Source organism: Nicotiana tabacum, chromosome 22 (genome assembly GCF_000715075.1).
Source record: "Nicotiana tabacum cultivar K326 chromosome 22, ASM71507v2, whole genome shotgun sequence".
Classification (NCBI taxonomy): Eukaryota; Viridiplantae; Streptophyta; class Magnoliopsida; order Solanales; family Solanaceae; genus Nicotiana; species Nicotiana tabacum.
In genome coordinates, this window is record NC_134101.1 from 232338039 (window position 1) to 232361613 (window position 23575).

Here is a 23575-nt window from a genome sequence, read left to right on the forward strand (position 1 = left end):
CTGATATTTGTCTTATTGTCTACCAATCAAAAATTACTTATATTAAAAGAGACATATACTTAGTTATTTTAATGACCAATGTGACATAAAAAAAAATGAAGAAATCTCAATCACAAACAATCCCAACAATAATTGTTGTACTCCAATAAACTATCTCTATATCCTACCCAAAATTGGGTCCATGGCCAAACTTTTTTGGCTTTGATTTTTTCCTTCAAGAATTCCCCTTTTCCCATTTCAAGAATCACTTCTTGTTTCTTCACTTTAATCTCTTGTTCAAAGCAAAGTTCATGTCTTTTTGCTTCTGGGTACTTCTAAAAGTGCTTGATTTGAGGTAAAGAACTAGTTTTTTTTTTTTAATTCTGAGTATATGGATTTTAGTGTTTTCTCAAGTGGGTTAGATTAGTTTTTAGTAGCAGTAATGGAACATTTGTGGTAAAAGAAAAGACTTGCTAGTGAAATTTGTATTTGCAAGTCATTGGAGGAAATGGGTTGATTTAATTTGTGGGTTTTTGACTTTGTGATTATCTAAATAGTTGATGGTTGCTCTTGGGGGATTCTTGAATTATTCAATAGTAAATACTACTTTGTTGTATTGTGCTGGTGAGAGGTACTAGGTACGTGGTGAAATAGTCCAGGTGCGAGCAAGCTGTCCTGGAAACCATCGTCATAATTTTGTGCGGGTGAGTAGTACGTATCCGGTGCAATAGTTGAGGTGCAATAGTTGAGGTGCAAACGAGTTGGTTTGGATACCACTGCCATAAAAAATAATACTTTGTTGTATCTTTGATGATGGGAGTTAGTAGGTATCCTGTAGAATTAGTCGAGGTGCGCGTACGTGTAAGCTGACCTGAACACCACCCTCATAAAAAGACTAGAAGGGGAGTAAGTGGGTAGAGGGGCGGACCCATTATCCCGAGCTTCGACTAGAAGAGGAGTAAGTGGAGAAAGGTAGAGGGGTGAGTCCATCATCCAAGAGTTTCGAGGGCTGCGGTTGGTCCCAGAGTTCTCGGTCATAAAAAAAGAAGTACTAGAAGTGTAGTGAGGTGGAAGAGGATGAAGAGAGGGAAAGATGAAGAGAGAGTAATGGGGCCAATGTTTCCAAGGCTTCATGTAAATGATACAGAGAAAGGAGGTCCAAGAGCACCTCCAAGGAACAAGATGGCTCTTTATGAACAGCTTAGTATCCCTTCTCAAAGATTCAGCCCTGGTGATTTGCCTCTTAACAATAATAGTAACAGTGTGCCTCCTTACTCAAGCCAGGTAAACCAAGTTCACATAGCTGTTGTTTACTTCCTAAATAAACAGGATACGTTCTAAACTTTGTCAGTGGTTTTTAGATCAGGACATTCTGCTTGAATTTACATTGTTATGGTAAGCAGAAGCAGATCCAACATATAAACAATGGGAGACTCTACATCTATATATATAAAATCCAATTTGTATATATGTTAAGAGCTGCAGCTGAGGGTCTATCGGAAACAGCCTCTCTACCCCTCGGGGTAGGGGTAAGGTCTGCGTACACACTATCCTCCCCAGGCCCCACTAGTGGGATTTTACTGGATTGTTATTGTATGTTAAGAGGTGCACCATCATCTTTAAAATTTGATTCCACCTCTACTGATAAGTAGTTTTTGTTGTTGAGTAGTCCATTGACCTTGATGCAGATAAAAGCTTGGATTGTCATTATTGGTAGTGGCTTCTTATGCCTCTTTGAATTCGTAAAACAACCTGTTGCACTGAGCTCCCAATATCGCGGGGTTTGGAAAGGACCGGATCACATTGAGTCTTACGTACGCAGCCTTACCTTGCATATGCAAGAGGTTGTTTACCACGGCTTGAGCCCGTTACCTTGCGGTAACATAGAGGCAACTTTTATTGTTGCGACGAGGCTCCCCTTAAAAAAAACCAAAAGCAAAAGAAAGAAAAAAGATAATAGGTTGTTCTTCTTGTTAAGATAAATGGTAGTACAGAATTTTTTCCTTGACTTGCTTGACTTCCGGTGCATTGATTGAGGATGAAAAATGAATCAACTGTCATCACTTTATGATTTGGTATCATGGCATTGCTGCTTGTCTATGTTATCTGCACTTTTTGTTCTTGTGTGTCTGTTTTTTTCTTTTTACAGGGGGGGGGGGGTCAATTCGAGTAAGGCTTACATTGGAATTTTTCTTCTTTACCAAGTATCAAGTACCAATAACTACAACTAATCCCCAGATGTTTCCCTTTAATGCTCCAGGAGGATGCTATTCAACTCTGTCGATGTGTTTCCATTTTCTTATAGGTCTCTTTATGCAAGTTTGATCACTTCTTCCACGTAAAATATGTCGTTTCCATTCCTCCATTTCTCTCCTTGTGGTCATACTTACAGCTACCTCGACTTTATACTTAAGTTGTGAGGTGGTACTCCTTAGTTACTGGTTTAGAAGGTTTCTTGATGTCAAACTTTATCTTTCCCGACTGAGCTGTTATTTCTATTTTTAGTGCATGGATAGTAAGTTTGTGGTTGTTTGAATTTTTTATATCTGAGTTCAGCAACTAAATTGTGTAGGGGAATGAACATGAAAGAGTTGTATTTTTCTCGAGACAGCTTCCTGCATCAAGACATCCAGTTGAGAAGCCACATGGCCGCAGTTATGGTTCAAATACCCCGTTGCAGAAAGTTGAGTCTAGAAAGCAAACAGAAAAGAATGATTTTAGAATTCCCACGTTTGGTAACTTCAAGGTAGATCAGGGACATGGGAAATTTAATAACAATATTGATATGGAAAAGCTCACTCCCTCTAATCAAGCAATTTCAGGGTGCTCAAACAAAGAATTGAAAGAAATCACAGGTCTGATTACGAGACAGCTTGGTAAAATCCAGAATGGAGAGAACTCCAAAGATCGTGCAATAAGCCGTAAATGTACCTCAGATTCTTTATCCATGGATAAGGCAGAAGGTATTTTGAAGCAAACTGATAAATTGTTGCATTTCAAACCGAGAAAGAATCATGCAAATACCTTTGGTGATTTACAGAAGACCAATATTGTACGGTTACAAGTCAGACCTGATTCTCTAGTTGATTGCACTGTCTTTGCCGGATCTGCCTTGGATGTTGATAAGGGTAATTCTTCATTTCATTTGAAGGAGTTTGCATAAGAAAAGCGGATAAATCCTAATAACCTTATTAATGATACAGAATTCCATGAACAAAAGACATGTAAATCATCACAAACAGGAGAAACGGACCGGAGTGATGACTTATCAGAGACTTCTATGGTGGAGTGTGTATCTAAAGTGGACATATCTCCCGATGATATTGTTAGAATAATAGGACAAAAGCATTTCTGGAGAGCAAGACGAGCTATTGCCAAGTAAGTCCGAGTTCTTGGTGCTAGCTTTGGTTGATTGTTGCATGCTTGAGCTTGATATTGCATTTTCTTATCACGTTGTGCGAACATGAGACCTATCTTTGTCTTTGGCGGATGTGTTTTCGGGGATGTTATAAATTGGCTTTATTTTGAACCTAACTTTTACTTGCTGATGATGTACTTTAAAATGCCACTCAGATCATGACTTGTACTATGAAAGTAAAAAATTGTCCCTTTTGTGTATCCTCATGGTATTTTTTTTTTTAAATGAGAGATGTGCTCCTCAAATATTTCTGCAGTCAATTAGCACCAATATGTTCTTGTTAGTGTTAAGTTATCTGCTTTTGAATACATGTTTATAGTATAACCATTCGTAACATACAGTTGTTTTTTCAAATTATTTCAATGATATTTGTGATTCACTTCTACATAAATTTACATCTCAACTGCGCTTTCTTGTATATCGAGAACTTCATCAAACAATGTGTCTTGAAGATCTCTTCATGATGTGGCTTAGTCTTTGCCATTTGACGCATGGTTGAATGACGTGTTACTTGGATGAATGTCAAAAGCATTTGTGAACTTTTCCATTTGGACCTGAAAAGGGACAACTTGTGCAAACATGGTTACTACCATTTACTAGCATTCTGTTGTGTGCTTCATCTTGCATTTAATGCTGATAGGCTTTGTTTGACGCTTTTGTTTTTATCAAGCGGCTTGTTAGACGCTTAGACCTACCAATTTTGTATTGGTAATCCTGCTTTCCGTTTGCTTGAGTTTGTTTTGCGAGTTTTAGCAATTATATAATTTAGAGCGGTACTTGTCTTCCAGCTGATTTTCAACTGTACAATGTCTTATATTAGTTTTATTTTGTATTGATACTTGGATGCCAACATTAAAGAGCTAGTCTTTTCCTCTCTGTTATTTGTTATATTGATCCTATCCCTATTGTCCTGGTTGCAGCCAACAGAGAGTGCTTGCAGTCCAAGTATTCGAGTTGCATCGACTACTCAAGGTAAAGCAACTGTAGAGACTGAATAACTTCAATTATCAGCTTTGAGATTTTGCATTCCCTGTTTTTCCTTGGACTTGGTATTTTGCTCAAATTTTTCTGTTTGTTACTCATTAGGTCCAGAAACTGATAGCTAGTTCGCCAAATAGTATACTCGAAGATGGTTCTTCTTTAGGCAAACCTTTAAAGAGGTTGTCTACTAAAAGACTTGCATTGGAGTATAATGTCAAAGCACCTGAAAATGTTTCGAAACAGAAGAATGATTCTGAGAAGCCTAACTCTAGGATGGAATCCAATGCCGAAAATGATGTAGGAGAGACATCTCTTTCTTGCCGCAGACCACTTTCAGAAACCCCGTCACCAACACCAGTAAAACACGTTTCCCACATGGGTCCGTGGCTCTTCAATCAACCTTCGGGACACCAATGGTTGATACCCGTGATGTCTCCTTCTGAAGGACTAGTATACAAGCCACATCCTGGACCTGCATTCATGAGTCCAGTATATGGCGGTTGTGGACCCCCGATTCCAATGACGGGAAACTTTTTAGCTCCGGCATACTATCAAGGAACGGGAGCTCCTTTCGCACCTCAACCTAGTCATGGCTACTTTCCTCCGTTTGACATGCCAGTTATGAATCCAGTAATCCCATCTCCAGCTATTGATCAACCGGACCAGGTTGCTGCAACGGGTTTTCAAGGTCTGTTATCGAGAGATCAGGAAGTTAATTTTCACATTCAACAACAGAACTCAAGTAATGTTGCGAGAGAGAATAATGTAGCCGCGCCAAAGGTTGTGAGATTGTATCCCTCTAGAGATTCTGAGTTGCAAGCCAGCACTGCAAGTAGTCCAAGGGAAAGAGGTCATGGATTAGACGTGGGCAACTCCACCGGAGGAAGAAGCGTGTTTCCTCTGTTCCCAACTTTTCCTGCTATTAGCAACCCCGCTAGTAGCTCCCAGCCTCATTTTCCTAGTCATACGGCTAGAGTTATCAAAGTTGTGCCTCGTAATGCCAGTGCTGCTACAGAATCTGCTGCTCGGATTTTTCAGTCTATACAAGAAGAGAGAAAACAGCATTGACTCAGATTTCTCTCATTTATAGCTATACAGAGAACAGAATTGACTCTTATCCCCTCATCTAGAGGTTGTACCTAGGCCGCGAATGTGACCATGTACCTTTGATAACTCGGTCGATGAGCCTTTTTAGATAATATACAGTGTACAGTGATTGCTTCTTACCATGCTGTACACTTATTTCCATTTTGTTGTTGGTCCTCATTTTGAAAATGGACAGAGCTCTCTTAAGATATGTCTTCGTTCTAGACCTCTTCTTTCGAATGTATTTCGAGATTAAATTTTTCATTTGCATGTGTTGCTACTACTGATTGGTGAACAAAGGAATTTAGCATCAAACTGCAAAGAAGTATAAGAACATTGAATCTTTGAATACTTTTTGTTGCATCCCTATCTATAAAGGGTGAGGGTGACAATTTTTAGTGGTAGTATTTGCAAACTCATTCTATGTTTGGGTGTCTTGTCCCTTGTACATTCGTGTTCCCAGGAAATTACACCCAACGACCTCAAAAATGGATGGTCTTGATTTTTTAACCCCCGCTTGCCCCCAAACCTTTAAGGTCAAAAGTCAAAAGTATTGACCATGAGGCAAGCGAGGGGCAACACTTGTTAAACTTAAAGTTCTGCCCATTGGGCTAAGCGGAGTCAAAAAAATTAATAGTGGCACCAAAGTGTCCTATTTGTGCAAGACGCCCGTTCGTTCCTTGGTCTTGCCGGTTTGGCTTCATATTGCTCATAACTTAGTTCATATAACTCACCAATTTTATTTGCTTCTATGGGAGGCTCGCTTCAAGCAGGTTTGAATCACTTACAATACACGGGGTCTATGAAAAAAAAGGGTTAAAAATGTTTTGAATATGGTTTTAAAAATGTTTTGAATATGGTTTTAAAAATGTTTTCGAATGGTTCTTTTCCGTATTTCACACCTACAAATGATAGCTTAAACTTGAGAATTCTCTAATAGATGACTAGAAAAGTTTTAAGCGTTCTTACAAAAAGATTATCTATTTCCACGATTCCAACCTGAGACATCTGATTCAAGGTGGACGAAGGTATCCCGACCATTCCAGCACACCCTGAGACATCTGATTCGGTGGTCAACATTACCACTCGATTTTTGAAACGTTGCAATCAAACCACTAGGAGCAATGCAGTGATCTTCTGACTAGATCACCATGAGTCAGACTAGTACCAGGTAATGTACACAATCAGTCAATCATATGCCAAATTTGTATATAGGAAAAGCACAAGACACAAGATCAAGTACAAGGAAAATCTGTATAGTACTAAAAGAGGCACAGCAAAAAAATATTTTGCACTCTGCAGGGCAGCTGCAGGGGGGGTATATATGTGAACTAGTAGCCTGTCAATGACATAACATTGATCACTTTCCTAATGTGCACCAACACACTACTGCTCTCTACTTCTATTTAGAGGTGAAATTCACAAATGAATATTTAGTGGGAACTGGGAGGAATGAACCTCAGTTGTGGTGATATGCGAAATCACTTTTGGAAGCTGCCAAATTGATAGTTCTGGTGACTTGAAAAAAAGTCATCTCCACCCGTTGATGTGGACGTGAACCCGGATTGGCCAAGCCCGGTTCCTTGACCCATGGCTCTACCCATGTAAAATGTAGTAGGCCCTTTTTCTTTCACATCTGACCCATCGGTCAATCCACCCACGATGCCTACGTCTGCAAGGTTGACCTTTTTGGCTGCAAATTTCGGGGGAGATACAGAATAAGTACAATCATCTATAAGATGAGTAACTGTAGCCTAGTTCTACTTTAAAGCTAACAGATTTAAACCAAATATCTAATGGTAAGCATACTATATACAATTGTTCAACCACCAAAAGGTCACTGGTGGAACCATAAAGGTTCCTCTACCCTTAACCAGAGGTCTTGGGTTTGAGCCCTGAGAATGGAGTTCTCTTTGGTAGGGACTAGGGAGCACTAAAACTCCCGTAGTGAGCTTCTACAACGTGAATCCAAATTAATAGGGCCACTGGCTTCCAGACACCGTATGGTTAAACCAAAAAAAATGTAGTTGTTCAACAGAATGTTGCCAGTGATAACAGAGAACAGAAACTTACGTGCAGAGATATTCAGATCAATCAGTCCACGGCTCAATGAATCAGCCCATATTCCAGACCTGACTTGAAAATCATCCTTCTTTGGTGCGGGCTTAGCTTCGACAGAAGATTTATCTAATTTGCTAGGAGTCTCCTCCTGATTCCCACCACGATTAGCATTTTCACTGGCTACTGATACAGGATCAGCATGAGAAACAAATGTACCAAAGGGATCAGAACTATCAAAGGTATTTAGTGGAACTGCAGCAAACGGATCAACCGTAGTAGCATTTATCTTGTCTGATTTAGGAGATCTGATATCGGATTGTACAACAGGATCTGGTGCAGAAAAAAAATCTATGGTTGAAGGAGCTGCAGATGAAGAGGCAGGCTGAGAAGCAAACAGATCTACACTTATCTGCAGAAAAGACAGACGGCCAATTTTAAACCAACAAACCAAAAAGCAAAATTGCGAAAAAAACATGATGGAGTGTTGCACACTGGAGCCTGAGAAGCTACCCTCACCTCAGACTGTGGTTTCGCCAATGCAAAATTGGCATCAGCAAATAAATCAACCTCTGATGGATGACTGGAGACAGTAGAATTATCAGCTGGAACAGGTGTTGGTACATCCAAGAGGTCACCAATCAAATTTTGTCCAAATAGATCTACTTGGTCAGATTTTTCGGTGGAAGGCTCTGCTTGACAATCAAAAGAAATAGTAAATTGCAAAGAAACAACAACTGAGCCTCAATCCAAAACTAACTAGAACACACATTCTACATGGAATAGGTTCCAGATGAATTTATTATACGGATCTTTCTTTAAATATTTTGCATCACAGAAACCAAATCCAATAAAAAAAAAATTGCTTAGGATTTGCCCCATTGGAATTCCTGCCAGGTTGTTGAGAACAAAATATCAAGGTACTTAGGCTTTCTTTCCATTTTCCGGTAAATCGAGTCCTTAAGATTTTACTGGCATTATCTTCGTCAAATCAGAAAAACAATCAACCAGGTCAACTAAGGAAAGGCTTCATTGAAGGCCCTTAATCACACAAAACAATAGGTTGACTACATGCACAAGTACCAAAAGGCAAGGGTGTGCGTGGATGCGGGTATAAACATGATAGAGAAAAGAAAAGGGTAAACAAACTAAAAGTGAAAGTTGCGCAAGGAAATCTGTATGTTGTGACTTTAGCACCAAACATGTAATGCTACATCATAAAGCATATAAAAATGAGACGTACATAATCATGAGAAAAGGCTGCTCAAGTTACTATGACCATAATGAAGACTTCACTTGATTTATTTTTCATTTCTTTGAAATGTTTGAGGATGTCTCTTTTGTATGCTCTCAAGTTGTTGGACAGTTACTTATTTACCTTCATATAGAAGTAATTTCCTAGGAAATAAGAAAATGAGTTCCAGGAATGCCCAAGTTTAAAAACCTCCATGTCATACTTTTCACCACATATATTGTCACAACTCTGCAATTTGGAAGTTCCTGTCACACACCCCACCCACCCAAAAAAAAAACCCAAAAAGAAAATGCATTTCATGTAAAAAGCTGCATTGTTCTAAACATCCAAAATGTTCGGCACACAACTTCATTAGATAAAAGATTAATTTAAAGATAAATGTCTTCTCTATGAAACAAAACGACTGCCGGACAAGCAAACCTTATCTTTGGCTTTTCATAACCAATAAATAGCGTTAGTATTTTGTAGTCCAGCCAACCTCTTTCTTCGGCATCAAAAGGACATCTTTTTAAAATTTACTAATTTTTCACTTGGAATCCTAAGCTTTTTGAGGCGAAAGAAAAATTCTTCCTATCTTTTGGATCCCCCAAGTGGATATCTGATAGATAAAAAGACCAGTTAAGTTCTTTGGCACAGACCACCAAAGTTTGTAAAAGTGAAACTTTGCCTTTGTATGCAAAACATTGGTGATACTTCACCTTTTTTTTTAACGACCGAGAAGTTTGGCTGGAGCCGACCCTTTGAGCCAACCGCAGCCTTCGAAACTCATGATGATGGGCCCACTCCTACCTTTCTCCACTTAAATACCAGAGTTAGTTCGGTTGGTGCAAGGCTCAAACGTGCGACCTAAGACACAAGTCCCTCAACCTTTGCCAATTGAGCTAACCCCCAGGTGCAAAAAGAAATGAAATGGAACCTAGTGATACTTCACCTTTTTATGCAAACATTAGGCAAAAGACTTGGAAAGGGCCTTCTAGAAAACATAAAGTAGAATAGCATTGCATCTATTACAGATATACAGATACTTACTAGTACTTGAAGTCCCTCGAGGATCAAAATCATCAAAATCTTCCTCATATTTGCTTGATGATACAGCTGCACTATGTGGAGGATTAGAAGTAGCTTTATCAGGTTTACCTACCCTCTTTGACGTCTTTGATCCACTAGATGAAACAGTGTCTTGAACATTGCTGCAAAATGTCCTTGAGTTTAAGAAAACGGGGATATAATGGAGTTTAAAGTGCAACAGTAGAACCATTGTGGAGATGATTGCCACTTAAACTTTAGTCAATTTGAATGCTAAATCTAAAAGTGATATAAAGAGGAAAATAAAGTTCGAACAGGTACGTATAAGCTGCATAAACATGCTGGACAGAGAACTACACAACAATTGAGGCCCAAAAGTATGCATAGAGTACACTATGCAGTAACCAATTCAGAAAATTGAAAACCTAATTGGGGAGAGAACCAATGAAGAAAAAGAGACAAGTTTCTCTCTTTTAGAATCAGAAGCAATAAGTAAAACTTTATACCCCCCCCCCCCCTTTCTCTTTATGCTTTATTACACTTCTCCCTCAACAGAAACCAGATAACACCACACTCTATTTTCTCTAATCCACATTCTTCACTCGCATCACTCTCTTCAGACACCATAACCTACAAACCCATCAACCTGCTTATGCCAGTAAAGAAAGCTACTGGATTTGGTAACTAGAGTACTAGACCATCATAATGCAGTTTGTCACTTTGTTTCTTGTAGAAGATTCTAGGCCCACAAGTTGGTGATGATAGTTCCCGAAGAAAAGTGAGGAAAGAAAAAACAAGTCCACTGGCTCTAGAAGTTCTTTGTCAATTATAATGACCTTGATTAGACAACAAAACAACAAAAAGTAATTCTAACCTACACATACATGGACTCAGGTATGATTAACTGATGGATATGTTAAGTTTCTAAAAAGGTTTTAGTGCATAGTTCGTCCATAGAGAGTGACCATAATCATGTATACTTCATTTAACATGGGTTTGCCGAGGCAATCAAAGAATCAGGGTTTAAAATTGCTTCTTCCCGTAAATCTAGAATATGCAAAAAAGAACTTGGAGGGAAAAGTCACACAGTAGCAATGAAATGATAAAGTGGAAGGACAATAACAAAAGATCTTCAGTCCCAAATGCTGCCAGAAATAGAACTTTTGGCCCTTTCCTTTACTGATCATTTTGTTTATTTTTAAAAAAGGTACTTTTTTTTGGTAATTTAAAAAAAAAAAACCTTTTGGCCCTTTCCTTACTGATCATTTTTTTATTTTAAAAAGGTACTTTTATTTATTAAAAAAGAAGATATATGCAATTGAATGGTTGTACATCAGTGCATAACAGGCTGTTGCAACTGTAACGGAACCAATAGTAAAAACACCTATGCCACAAACCCCAAATAGAAGGACAAAGTGAAGCATAGTAGAGAAAAAATAATCATGCTGACCTTCCATAACGAGAAGACCCCTTCTTTGATTTAAACTGGTCAAATTTATCTTCACCATACCGATCCTTTTCCCTGTAACTATCCTTAAATGAATCGCCATCACTTTTATTTCCAAAACCTCCATATCGATCACCACTCTGAAAGTTGCTGCTGCTATTTAGGGAGGCAGAGCTCGATTTAAATGTTACTCCAGAAGATGACAATCCAAAGTACCTAAAAGGTGGCATTCCATCATGACCATGCAACTAGTTACCAGGGACTCTTTGAATAATCAAGAGCAAAGTCAGACCATAAAGGATTAACTTACTTGTCGCGATTTGCAGCAGCTTTATTTCTAGCGTCTTCGATCTTTTCCTTGTTATTCAATAGTGCCACAATATTTTCTGCTTTCTTCCTCACATTGATCCCCATATCTTTCCCATTGGGTTCAACATACTCGAAACTTGTGAGAGACTTGAGTAGCAAAAGGAAAGAGGGAAAGAGGTAAGATACACGGGGAGGAGGGAAAGGACCACACTCCTTTAAGTATGACCACGGAACAACTGTCACTGGCAAAGAAATTTAACGCAATGACACAAAAATACATACAGATATCTGATAGGTATGTTCTACGATCTCATCAACAGCGCGTTCAGATCCGTGAGCCACCAAATACTCAACAACAGCCAAAGACTGGTACCAAAAGTATTTCACAACTATTAGACCTTATATAAGTTGTTCGAGAAGGTACAGAAATGAAACTCAAAATTTAAACAAAGAACCGACTATTGGGAGCTTGATATTTTAAACTTTTCTTCAGTTTTCTACAGGTTCTTAGGTTTTTACAATTAACTACAAAAAGTTGATACCGCAAAAGGATATAGTACACACCTTATAAACATAACGCCAATTCTTTCCTGTTTCAGTCAATCTTGTCCACAGGACATTCATAACCATCTGACACTCAGAGCTGCGGGATACACCAGTAATTGATAGCTCAATGAACTTACCATTATGATGAGAACAAATGAGAAAATCCAAAGAGTTAAGAATTAGCAACTATATTGATGAGGTTGTACAATTTTTTTGTAGCCTGAGCTATCTCAGCCAATGCAGTACCATGGGGGCCCCAAGGTTCATCATCCGTAGCGTCCAATACCTATTCATGTTATAATATTACATTATAATCAGAATATGAAGGGGAAAGGACAAAAAGAGCATAGGATGCAAATCCATTGTTTTTTGAAAGTGAAAAAGCACAAAAAAGAAATAAGCCTCAATTGCTTTAGGATTGAACTACACATAGGTGGACCGTCTTTTGGCTATGGCTTCATCTGAACCCAGAATTTTTGACACGAAATATAGATATATATGTAAAAACCTACTAAAATCTTAAGAAATATTAGATATGAACCCATAATTTTAACTGTAGAGTGAGTTCACGTTGAACCAATTAAATTTAAATTCTGGATCCGCCTCTTGTACTATAATAACTTTAATTGAAATATTATTTCCTAACAACCTGTAGAGCTACAGAATCTTTTGATAATTGAGATAGAGAAAGACAAGAGTGGACTGAGTAGAAGAAAAAAGCAAAAGAAAATCCAAAAGTAGAAGTAGCATAAGAGGAGGACTTGACAAAAAAATGAAGAGGAAAGAGTCATTTCAAAGGGAAAATAGGAACCTAAGAAGCAAATCTGAGAACTAGTGAAACAGTAGTAGTTAAAGAAGAATTGCTGCAACCCACAGAAGAAGAAGACAACAAAAAGTACACTGAAGTATGTCGGGAGAGGAGTCCTAGCACTCACAAGAGAATGCCCTATTTCCTTATCCTCCCTTTACCCTATCTCTTAAATCTTTAGGATCAAATTCAAAGAAACGATAGCTTCTCCATTACTTTGTGCCTCACTGTCCGAAGCGCAGACTTCTTCTGAATTCGCTTCATTTAACCCATGATAAGCGGTGGTCCCTCACTTCGCATGCTCGGTCGAAATTACTGTTAATAACTACATATAATACAGACATACAGTCCATACAACTAAAGTTTCCTCAGTAATCTCACCATGTAGTCAACGTTCATCACTATCTGATTCTATTGAATACATGTCGAAAGAAAAACAACAAAAAGAACCATGATCATATGCCCAGATATCTCGTCATTGACATTTCAGCACAGACATAATTATGACTTTCACGAATCTCATTTCTGCATCAAATGATAGATATTACACCTCACAATGCATGTGACAAAGAGGTTATTGGCATCTACCACAACATAATTAAGTAGAAATTTGTTGATCAACAAGTACGAAACAGAAAAACCGGATCTAGTTCAGAAAAAACAATAAATTTCAGACAAATCCTGAGTTTATTAATCAGTCAATGTGCTTTCCTTGAGCCATCTAGTTCTTTGTTAATCATCAATTACTATATAAGATCAAGGAATAAATATTATTTCTAAACTAAAACACATGATCCATTGATATCGAAAAACAACAATTTGAGTTCACCTTTTTTTAGTCCTTTGAAACGACACGTGCTACTCCTTTTCTGATAATGGGTGCACTGATACTTTTCTTTTTTTGATAACTGAGAAATCCCCGAGGTCTAGCGGCACACGATTCGAAACTAATGGGTCCGCTTCTCTATGTAAATACCAAGTTTTTGTTTGTGGCAAGGTTCAAACTCGTGACGTGCGCCTATTGTGTAATGGGTGCACGTACTTTGCACTTACAACAACAACAATAACAACAAACCTAGTGTAATCCCACAAGTGAGGTCTGGGGAGCAAGATTTTACGTGGAAACCCTTCTGAATAAGGGAAAAAACACGGCCAAGAAGAGCAACTGATATCACTATAGCGAGGAATTTTACACTGTGTAGTAACGAGTACGAATACTCCTAAGACCACTACATCCTCAAAAGAAATAAATACTCTTTTGCTTTTTCCACCTCACTACAATATCTCTTATTTTTCTTCACAAGCTATTTTCTTATAGCTTATGGAATACCTTCGTCTCTCTCTCTTTTCTCTCTTTGTTGGTGTGTAGAAATGAGAGTTAAAACTCTCCTTTTATAGCCAAAACCTCACTCTCTAAAGCCTACAATATTTGACAATTTGCACACCCTTTTCACAATTTCAACAAGGTTGGCTACCAAACCAAACCAAGTCAATAAAATTGGCTACCAAATTATACTAATTCAACAAGGTTGGCTACCAAACCAAACCAAATCAACAAAATTGGCTACCAAATCATTTGAATGAGATGGACACCATATCAATCTCCCCCTCCAGTCTCATTCATCTAGAGGAGGTAGCACTGTCTTCTGGTCTGAGTGCATGCCGACAAGTTCTTTGCATAGCTCGAACTTGTCTCTTGGTACCACCTTGGTCAACATATCATCCACATATAGCAAGAGGATGATAAAATCATCATCAGAAAATCTTTGTACAAACACTGAGTGATCTGAAGAAGTCTTCTTGTAACCTTGCTCCCCCATAACAGACTCAAACTTCTTGTACCACTGTCTGAGATCTTGCTTCAATCCATATAGACTCTTCTTAAGTTTGCATACAGGATTTTCCTTACCCTTTGAAATGAAGCCCTCAGGTTGTTCCATATAAATTTCCTCTTCTAAGTCACCGTGAAGAAAAGCAGTCTTCACATCTATCTGCTCAATCTCCAAATCAAGACTGGCAGTCAAACCAAAAACTGTCCCAATGGAGGACATTTTCACGATAGGAGAAAATATTTCGTCAAAGTCAATACCTTTCCTTTGACCAAATCCCTTGACAACCAATCTAGCTTTGTATCTGGGCTTCAAACTATGTTCTTCAGCTTTAACTTTGAACACCTACTTGTTCTTCAAAGCTCTCATGCCCTTAGGCAATTTCACCAACTCATAAGTATGGTTCTCATGCAGAGATTTCATTGCATGGCTTCAATCCATTGATCCTTGAGCTCATTTTCTATGGCCTCCGCATAACATTCAGGTTCTCCCCCATCATTGAGTAATACATACTCATTGGGTGAATAACGGGAGGAAGGAGTACGAGGTCTAGAAGACCTCCTAAGTGGAATATCTAACTCGTCCACAGCTTCGTGAGTATAAGCATCTGCCTCATCAACATTAGCATTGTTATCACCATCACCATCAATATGCTGATTTGAAATATGGTTCTGGGCATCACCATCATCATTGAGCCCACCAACGTCATCCGCATTTGTATGAGGAACTTGATCAAGATTGACTAAACCTTCAGAACTAGGAGATTTTAGCTTCTCCGCTTTGTTAATATCCTCAATGGTTTAATCCTCCACGAAGATAACATCACGGTTTCTCACGACCTTCTTCTCAATTGGATCATATAGCCTGTAACCAAACTCATCAAGGCCATAACCAATGAAGATGCACTGTCTTGTCTTGGCAGTTAATTTTGACCTCTCATCTTTAGGCACATGTACAAAATCTTTGCAACCAAACACTTTCAAGTGGTCATAGGAAACATCCTTGCCATACCAAACTCTGTTTGGAACATCACTTTGCAAAGCAACCGTAAGGGATAGATTAATAACATGTGCGGCGGTCAACAAAGCCTCACCCCAAAAGGAATTCGGCAACTTTGCTTAGCAAACACCTGACTCTTTCCATCAAGGTCCTGTTCATCCTTTTTGATAACCATTAAGCTGAGGAGTCTTCTGGTGTCTGATACCATGTTGCTTGCAGTATTCGTCAAATGGTCCACAATATTCACCACCGTTATCAGTACGAATACACTGCAGCTTCTTTCCTGTTTCTCTTTCAACTGAAGCCTGAAACTACTTAAAGACACCCAACACTTGGTCTTTAGTATTCAAGATGTAGACCCAAAGGTCTTTCTCATCCTATACTCAGGGTGACTTTGGAACTTTCAATATGGGTAATGAGACTGTATCTAGGATAACTGGTGTAGGAACGATTTGTTTGGAAGCTAGTATTGAACTAAACTAGTTTTAAACAATGTAAAGCATGCACTGATGTTCGTTTGCACTTGATCTCTGTTGATGTTTTGGATGATGAGGGATATGTCGGTACCAATGGTGCTGGAAAGAGGAAGCTTACTAAGGGTTCCATGATTGTGGCTCGTGGGGAAAAGCGTCGTGGTCTATACTGGACTACGGCCTCTACTTGTGTTGATATGGTGAATGTCGTTGAGAGCAATAACTCTTCAACGTTATGGTATAAGAGGCTTAGCCACATTAGCGAGAAAGGACTAAACGTTCTGGCTAAGAAGAAATTGTTGTCAAATTTTGAAAGTGCAAAATTAGAAAAATGTGAGTACTGCTTGGCTGGAAAACAAAAAAGAGTTTCTTTGCAATCTCATCCTCCTTCAAGAAAGACAGAGTTGCTTGAGTTGGTGCATTCAGATTTATGTGGTCCAATGAAGACAAGAACTTTGGGTGGTGCACTTTATTTTGCTACCTTTATTGATGATTGCTCAAGAAAACTTTGGGTCTACATCTTGAAGACTAAAGACCAAGTGTTGGGTGTCTTTAAGCAGTTTCAAGCTTCAGTTGAAAGAGAAACAGGAAAGAAGCTGCAGTGTATTCGTATTGATAACGGTGGTGAATATTGTGGACCGTTTGACGAATACTGCAAGCAACAGGGTATCAGACACCAGAAGACTCCTCAGCTTAATGGTTTAGCAGAAAGGATGAACAAGACCTTGATGGAAAGAGTCAGGTGTTTGCTTTCTAAAGCAAAGTTGCCGAATTCCTTTTGGGGTGAGGCTTTGTTGACCGCCGCACGTGTTATTAATCTATCCCTTGTGGTTGCTTTGCAAAGTGATGTTCCAAACAGAGTTTGGTATGGCAAGGAAATTTCCTATGACCACTTGAAAGTGTTTGGTTGCAAAGCTTTTGTACATGTGCCTAAAGATGAGAGGTCAAAATTAACTGTCAAGACAAGGCATTGCATCTTCATTGGTTATGGCCTTGATGAGTTTGGTTACAGGCTATATGATCCAATTGAGAAGAAGGTCGTGAGAAACCGTGATGTTATCTTCGTGGAGGATCAAACCATTGAAGATATTAACAAAGCGGAGAAGCTAAAATCTCCAAGTTCTGAAGGTTTAGTCAATCTTGATCAAGTTCCTCATACAAATGCGGATAACGTTGGTGGGCTCAATGATGATGGTGATGCCCAGAACCATATTCCAAATCAACATATTGATGGCGATGGTGATAACAATGCTAATGTTGATGAGGCAGATGCTCCTACTCACGAAGCTGTGGACAAGTTAGATATCCCACTCATGAGGTCTTCTAGACCTCGTACTCCTTCCTCTCGTTAATCACCTAATGAGTATGTATTACTCAATGATGGGTGAGAACCTGAATGTTATGCGGAGGCCATAGAAGATGAGCTCAAGGATCAATGGATTGAAGCCATGCAAGATGAGATAAAATCTCTGCATGAGAACCATACTTATGAGTTGGTGAAATTGCCTAAGGGCATGAGAGCTTTGAAGAACAAGTGGGTGTTCAAAGTTAAAGCTGAAGAACATAGTTTGAAGCCCAGATACAAAGCTAGATTGGTTGTCAAGGGATTTGATCAAAGGAAAGGTATTGACTTTGACGAAATATTTTCTCCTGTCGTGAAAATGTCCTCCATTCGGACAGTTCTTGGTTTGACTGCCAGTCTTGATTTGGAGATTGAGCAGATAGATGTGAAGATTGCTTTTCTTCACGGTGACTTAGAAGAGGAGATTTATATGAAACAACCTGAGGGCTTCAAGGCAAAGGGTAAGGAAAATCCTGTATGCAAACTTAAGAAGAGTCTATATGGATTGAAGCAAGCTCCCAGACAGTGGTACAAGAAGTTTGAGTCTGTTATGGGGGAGCAAGGTTACAAGAAGACTTCTTCAGATCACTCAGTGTTTGTACAAAGATTTTCTGATGATGATTTTATCATCCTCTTGCTATATGTGGATGATATGTTGGCCAAGGTGGTACCAAGAGACAAGTTCGAGCTATGCAAAGAACTTGTTGGCATGCACTCAGACTAGAAGACAGTGCTATCTCCTCTAGATGAATGAGACTGGAGGGGGAGATTGATATGGTATCCATTTCATTCAAATGATTTGGTAGCCAATTTTGTTGACTTGGTTTGGTTTGGTAGCCAACCTTGTTGAATTAGTATAATTTGGTAGCCAATTTTCTTGACTTGGTTTGGTTTGGTAGTCAACCTTGTTGAAATTGTGAAAAAGGTGTGCAAATTGTCAAATATTGTAGGCTTTAGAGAGTGAGGTTTTGGCTATAAAAAGAGAGCTTTAACTCTCATTTCTATCCACCAACAAAGAGAGAAAAGAGAGAGCAAGGTATTTCATAAACTATAAGAAAATAGTTTGTGAAGAAAAATAGAGTGTGAGAGATATTGTAGTAAGGTGGAAAAAGCAAAAGAGTGTTTATTTCTTTTGAGAGTGTAGTGGTCTTAGGAGTATTCGTACTCGTTACTACACAGTATAAAATTCCTCGCTATAGTGATATCAGTTGCTCTTCTTGGCCGTAGTTTTTCCCTTATTCAGAAGGGTTTCCACGTAAAATCTTGGTGTCATTATTGTTGCATTTCTATTCTTGCTGATTCAACCATAAATTAGTATTCTCCGTTGATCACTAATACCGTGAATACTATTTTTACGGGGTTTATTCCCAACAGGTTAGTGGGTACGCAGACCTTACCCCTACCTTTTGAAGATAGAGAGGCTATTTCCTGTAGACCCTCGGCTCTTTGCACTCATTGACTTAAAATCCTGAACTGATTTCTAAGTTACTTGATTATGTTATGTACTTTATGTGTATTCTACAAAAATAAATGCTAAAAGTTAAAGCTGAAAGTATTTATTTTAAGCTTTTTTACCTTCTGCTCAATCTCAGGAACCTTCAACACTTTCAAATTCACCTCCCTCTTTCTGCAAAACACACAGTTTACCAATTTTCAAAAAAAAAAAAAACACTGCGTAAAATATTGGGGACAAATTGAAATTTTCACACAAAAAAAAAACACGATGAATTAAGAGGTAAGAGAGGAAAATAGCTTACATTTCGCGAACTGTTTGATCGAATACCTTCATGAAATCCATATTGGACCTGCAAATCACAAAATTGGAAAAAAATTGAATTTGAATTCGTAAAATATGTAAATCGAATCTGAAATTTAAAGTTAATGAATTTTTCTAATGACTTTGATAATTTTGGGGAAAATATATTGGGTTGAGAGAAATACGTGAAACAGATGAGATTTTTGCAATTTTTTTTATTATACTAATAAAGAGAGAGGAAGCAGAAGACGACGAAGTTTGTTATCATAATTCGTTATTTTCTTAAAATTCTTTTGTTTTTTAAATTTGTAAAACTATTTTAATAGTAGATCGCGAGTAAATCCGACGACCTGCTCTTAAATATTTTTCTCTAAATTTTATTTTTTTTATTGAAATACTATTTTAACGTCCCTGAAATCCAGCGATATGCTTTTAAAATATTTTCTATAGTCATTTTTTTGAATTCCAAAATTATTTTAACAATAGGTCGCCTAGAACAACCTGTTTTAAAATATTTTCTATAATTTTTTGATTTCTTTTGAGTATTTCAAGTCTAGTAATGTTTTAGGTCTTTTTTTTTTTTTTTGAGAAACTGGAGATTTTATTGAAAATATACTAAAGTTGTTCCATACTATTACATGCCAAAGCGATGCCTTCTAAGGCATTACGATTGCCAAGTTCAGCTAACATCCTACAAGCATCGTCTACAACAAATTTTAGAGAAGATTCTCCATCTTTGTCTGACAACACCTTGGTCTCAACAAGAGAAGGAGAAATTGCCAGATAGACGAGATGATCCATGTTAGATTGATTGATTGTCTTCTTAGCCAGTAGGTGGGCTACTTCATTTCCTTCCCTGGAGTTATGCATAATCCTTGGCTTCCCCATTCCGGACAGTAATAACCTGCAGTCATAAATTAAGGCATCGTAAGTAGGACATCCATGCTTTAAGTATTTTATTACCTCAGTTGAGTCAAATTTTCACTTCCGGTGGTATGAGATTCATTTGCATAGCCACTTGGAGACCTTGTCTGAGTGCCAGGATTTTGTATGCAAAGGAGAGATAGCTTTGGAGTAATCATGGTAGCCAATTACCAGTCACCTTTACAATTCCTTACTACACCTCCCATTCCACAACACAATTTATTGACATTGAAGGCAACATCAGTATTTAACTTGTACCATCCAGCAGGTGGTTTATACCATCGAATATGTAAAGGAATTATCTTAGTGGGATTACTTTCTGTCAGTCATGAGCTTATATTCCACAGCATGATTAATAGCAGTCATAAAGCTCACGACATTGTTTGTGTTATTTTGATTGTTACGATTTATGTTTATCCAAAGATTCCAAATAATAAATGGAAGGAGATCCCTCCAAGTCAATAATTTATTAACATTAGTCGTGGGACTCATGTCTCTAATTTTAATAAGCCAGTGCTTATTATTAGATATTTGGCGATCTATTGCAATACCTAACTTGTTCCAAACATTACGTGCCGCATAACAATATAGAAATATATGCGTAATGGTTTCTTCAGCTTCTCTACATACTGGACATACTATGTCTATGTTCATTCCGAGGTAGTTTAGATAAGAACGATAAGGAAGCCTATCGTGATAACATAGCCATAAAAGGAACTTAATTTTGTTCGGGGAGTGAAGTTTTCAACTCCATGTAAAATCTTTCTCTATATTACTAAAGCCATCGATGAGTTTGTAGCAGGAGTTGGTAGTAAATACACCACTACTGGTAATATTCCAAACTGGAATGTCATAGGCTTTGGGATAGAGTGGATGAATAACTAGGTTGATGTTGTCAATAATATTGGGGGGTAAAACAAGAAAAATCTTCGAGAGGTCCTAGTCGTTGTTCCTGCACAAGTCTTTAATAGTCAAATTGAAGTCTGAGATGTTTAGAGGCTTCTCTATAGTGCTTCTAAGGCTATGAATATTTGGGAGCCATATGGCATTCCACACATTGAGTGTAGAATTTTTATGAGTGTTTCCCAAATTACAGTAGTACCACCCTTTGATTATACCCCGCCATATAAATGAAGAACTGGACTTAGGTCTACCAGATGCATAGCTACTTATAAGAAGTTGAGACCATAAGGCATTGGGAGAATTAAGTAGTCTCCAAGAAAGCTCAGTCAAAAGTGCTAAATTTTTTGATTTAGCCTTCTTTTATTTCTAATCCACCGTTGGCTTTATTAGTAGTAATAGTATTCCAGTTTAGAAGATGGAGTTTTTCCTTTTGGTCTGATGTACCCCAAATAAAATTTCTTTGAATTGTATCAATTTCTTTCAATATTTTTTGGGGTAATAAAGTAAATTGCATCACATGATTAGGGATAGAGGCTAGGGTAGAGGATGTTAATGTAGTCCTACCAGCTATATTCATGTAACGTGTTTTCCAATTAGAAAGTCTTGATCTCATGTTATCTAGGATAAAATAAAAATCAGAAGGCTTTGGAGCGGTTTTCAGGATTGGAAAATGTCACGACCCAAACTGATGGGCCGCGACGGATGCCTGAGTCTTACCTGTCAAATACTCTAAAGCATGCGTCTAAGATATAAACTTGAATAACATCTGCTAAATTACGAAAACAATATACAGGAAGGGAACCTGCCCAAAAAAAAAGCATACATACATATACGTGCGACATACGTAGGGTGCGCCGACAAGGCTGCTATAAACAACTATGTACCTCAAAACTGGAAGTCGACAAGGCCATATACTATCCACTAGATATGTTGTATACAGACCTCTAATAGAAATATAACTATACAAAGACGGGATGGAGCCACGTCATACCCATATATATACAAACATATCGTATCAAAATTAAAAGCAACTCCGGATCAAGTGGAGCACGCCAACTCTTGCTGATCAAGGATCCTAAGAAGGGGGGTCGTCAACTTGCCTACCTGCACCTGTGGGCATGAAACACTGGCCCCGTGAAATAGGGCGTCAGTACGAAAAATGTACTAAGTATGTAAGGCATGAAAATCTATACGTAGAGACATAGATGAAACATGGAATAAAGAAATCCATCTGTAAATCTAAATAACTTTATAAATCCTGAAACATTTATAATGTCATGCAAATGCATATAAATGTCATACCATGCATAGGTATATATGTATATAACATCATCAAGCCTCTGAGGGCATCCCATCATATCATCTCGGCCACTGTGGGCAAATCATCAACGTATACCAGCTGATCAGGTGGTGGTGCTTATATAACGCCATAACCTTTTTCCCATATCCCATATAAATATAATATACATATATACACGTATATAACGCCATCTGGTCATGAGTCAATGTTCATGTATAAATGCATGAAATGCATAAGAAATATGTCCATAAGATTTTCTCGGAATGCCATAAAAATCAATATGCCTTTCGGATAAACTTTATCAAATACGTATTTTTCTGAGACTCATGAACAGAAGATATAATAATATGTCACATGGGGAATCAAGAACATAAAGACCCCTAGTATATCTATGAATAGAGTCGTTTATGAAAATTGTGTATTTGCTCGTTTCTTCTATATACTTGGACCATGCCAAAAAGATAGAAGGGATGGCCTTAACATATCTGGAATAGGGAAAACTCCGTATAATTAATATTCCTTAGAACTCCAAAAATCGGATTAAGCTTCTGCTTTTTGAAATTCTTGAACAAAATTTGCTTCTGCTTCTTTGAAATTCTTGAATGAATTTTAACCCTCTATTCTTGAAACATTCAAACGAAGAAGGATAGGGTATTACTTTAGAAGAAGGATAGGATATTACTTTAGGATAGTTAACGTTTTTTATTCTTCCTTTTTCCAATATGAAAATATAACAAGACTTGTTATAAGTCTTGTTTTATTAAATTCCTTATTCTTAGGTAGCCACCTAGACATACATGACTAAGAGTCATTCTTAGTCTTGTGGCTTTGTGCCACATTTTTGGGGTGTAATTAAATAAGTTTTATCCACTTATTAGTTAACTGGGTAATGTTTCATTCCCCGATAATTAACCAATTACCCGCATAATTTAAAAATTATCTCAAATTACTTAAAATTCTACTTATTTTTAATATTGTTTATATATACTTTATACATTATACTATCATGGTCATATGGTACTAGTCCATAATTATCGGGTATTATATCTCGACCCGTATTTTTTTCCCTAAACCGGCCACCTTCAACGAAATTCATTTTCTTTAATTCGTGTATCCTTTATACTTCATGACACCTA

At 37.9% G+C, this 23575-nt stretch overlaps 2 protein-coding genes across 3 annotated transcripts; one reads left to right on the forward strand and one right to left on the reverse strand.

Moving 5' to 3' along the window:
• The first annotated feature begins 37 nt into the window (after positions 1-37).
• Positions 38-5728, forward strand: LOC107811695 (protein HEADING DATE 3B). The gene is made up of 5 exons (XM_016636674.2): positions 38-1263; positions 2552-3107; positions 3183-3357; positions 4318-4369; positions 4484-5728. Exons 1-5 carry the CDS (start codon positions 1057-1059, stop codon positions 5444-5446), a joined length of 1953 nt encoding a protein of 650 aa, XP_016492160.1. The 5' UTR covers positions 38-1056; the 3' UTR covers positions 5447-5728.
• Positions 5729-6641: 913 nt separating this feature from the next.
• On the reverse strand, positions 6642-19601 carry LOC107831865 (clathrin interactor EPSIN 1). 2 transcript variants are annotated; one of them, XM_075244456.1, is made up of 12 exons: positions 19498-19601; positions 19314-19361; positions 19132-19183; positions 12312-12391; positions 12124-12202; positions 11842-11925; positions 11561-11706; positions 11254-11466; positions 9807-9967; positions 8042-8214; positions 7538-7934; positions 6642-7157 (listed from the first exon to the last, which is right to left on the reverse strand). In XM_075244456.1, the coding sequence occupies exons 2-12, from the start codon at positions 19352-19354 to the stop codon at positions 6946-6948; spliced, it is 1638 nt and encodes a 545-aa protein (XP_075100557.1). In that variant the 5' UTR covers positions 19355-19361; positions 19498-19601; the 3' UTR covers positions 6642-6945. The 2 variants fall into 2 exon arrangements, with proteins under 2 accessions (XP_075100557.1, XP_075100558.1); XM_075244457.1 differs by having other exon boundaries at positions 19456-19502.
• Positions 19602-23575: the final 3974 nt, after the last annotated feature.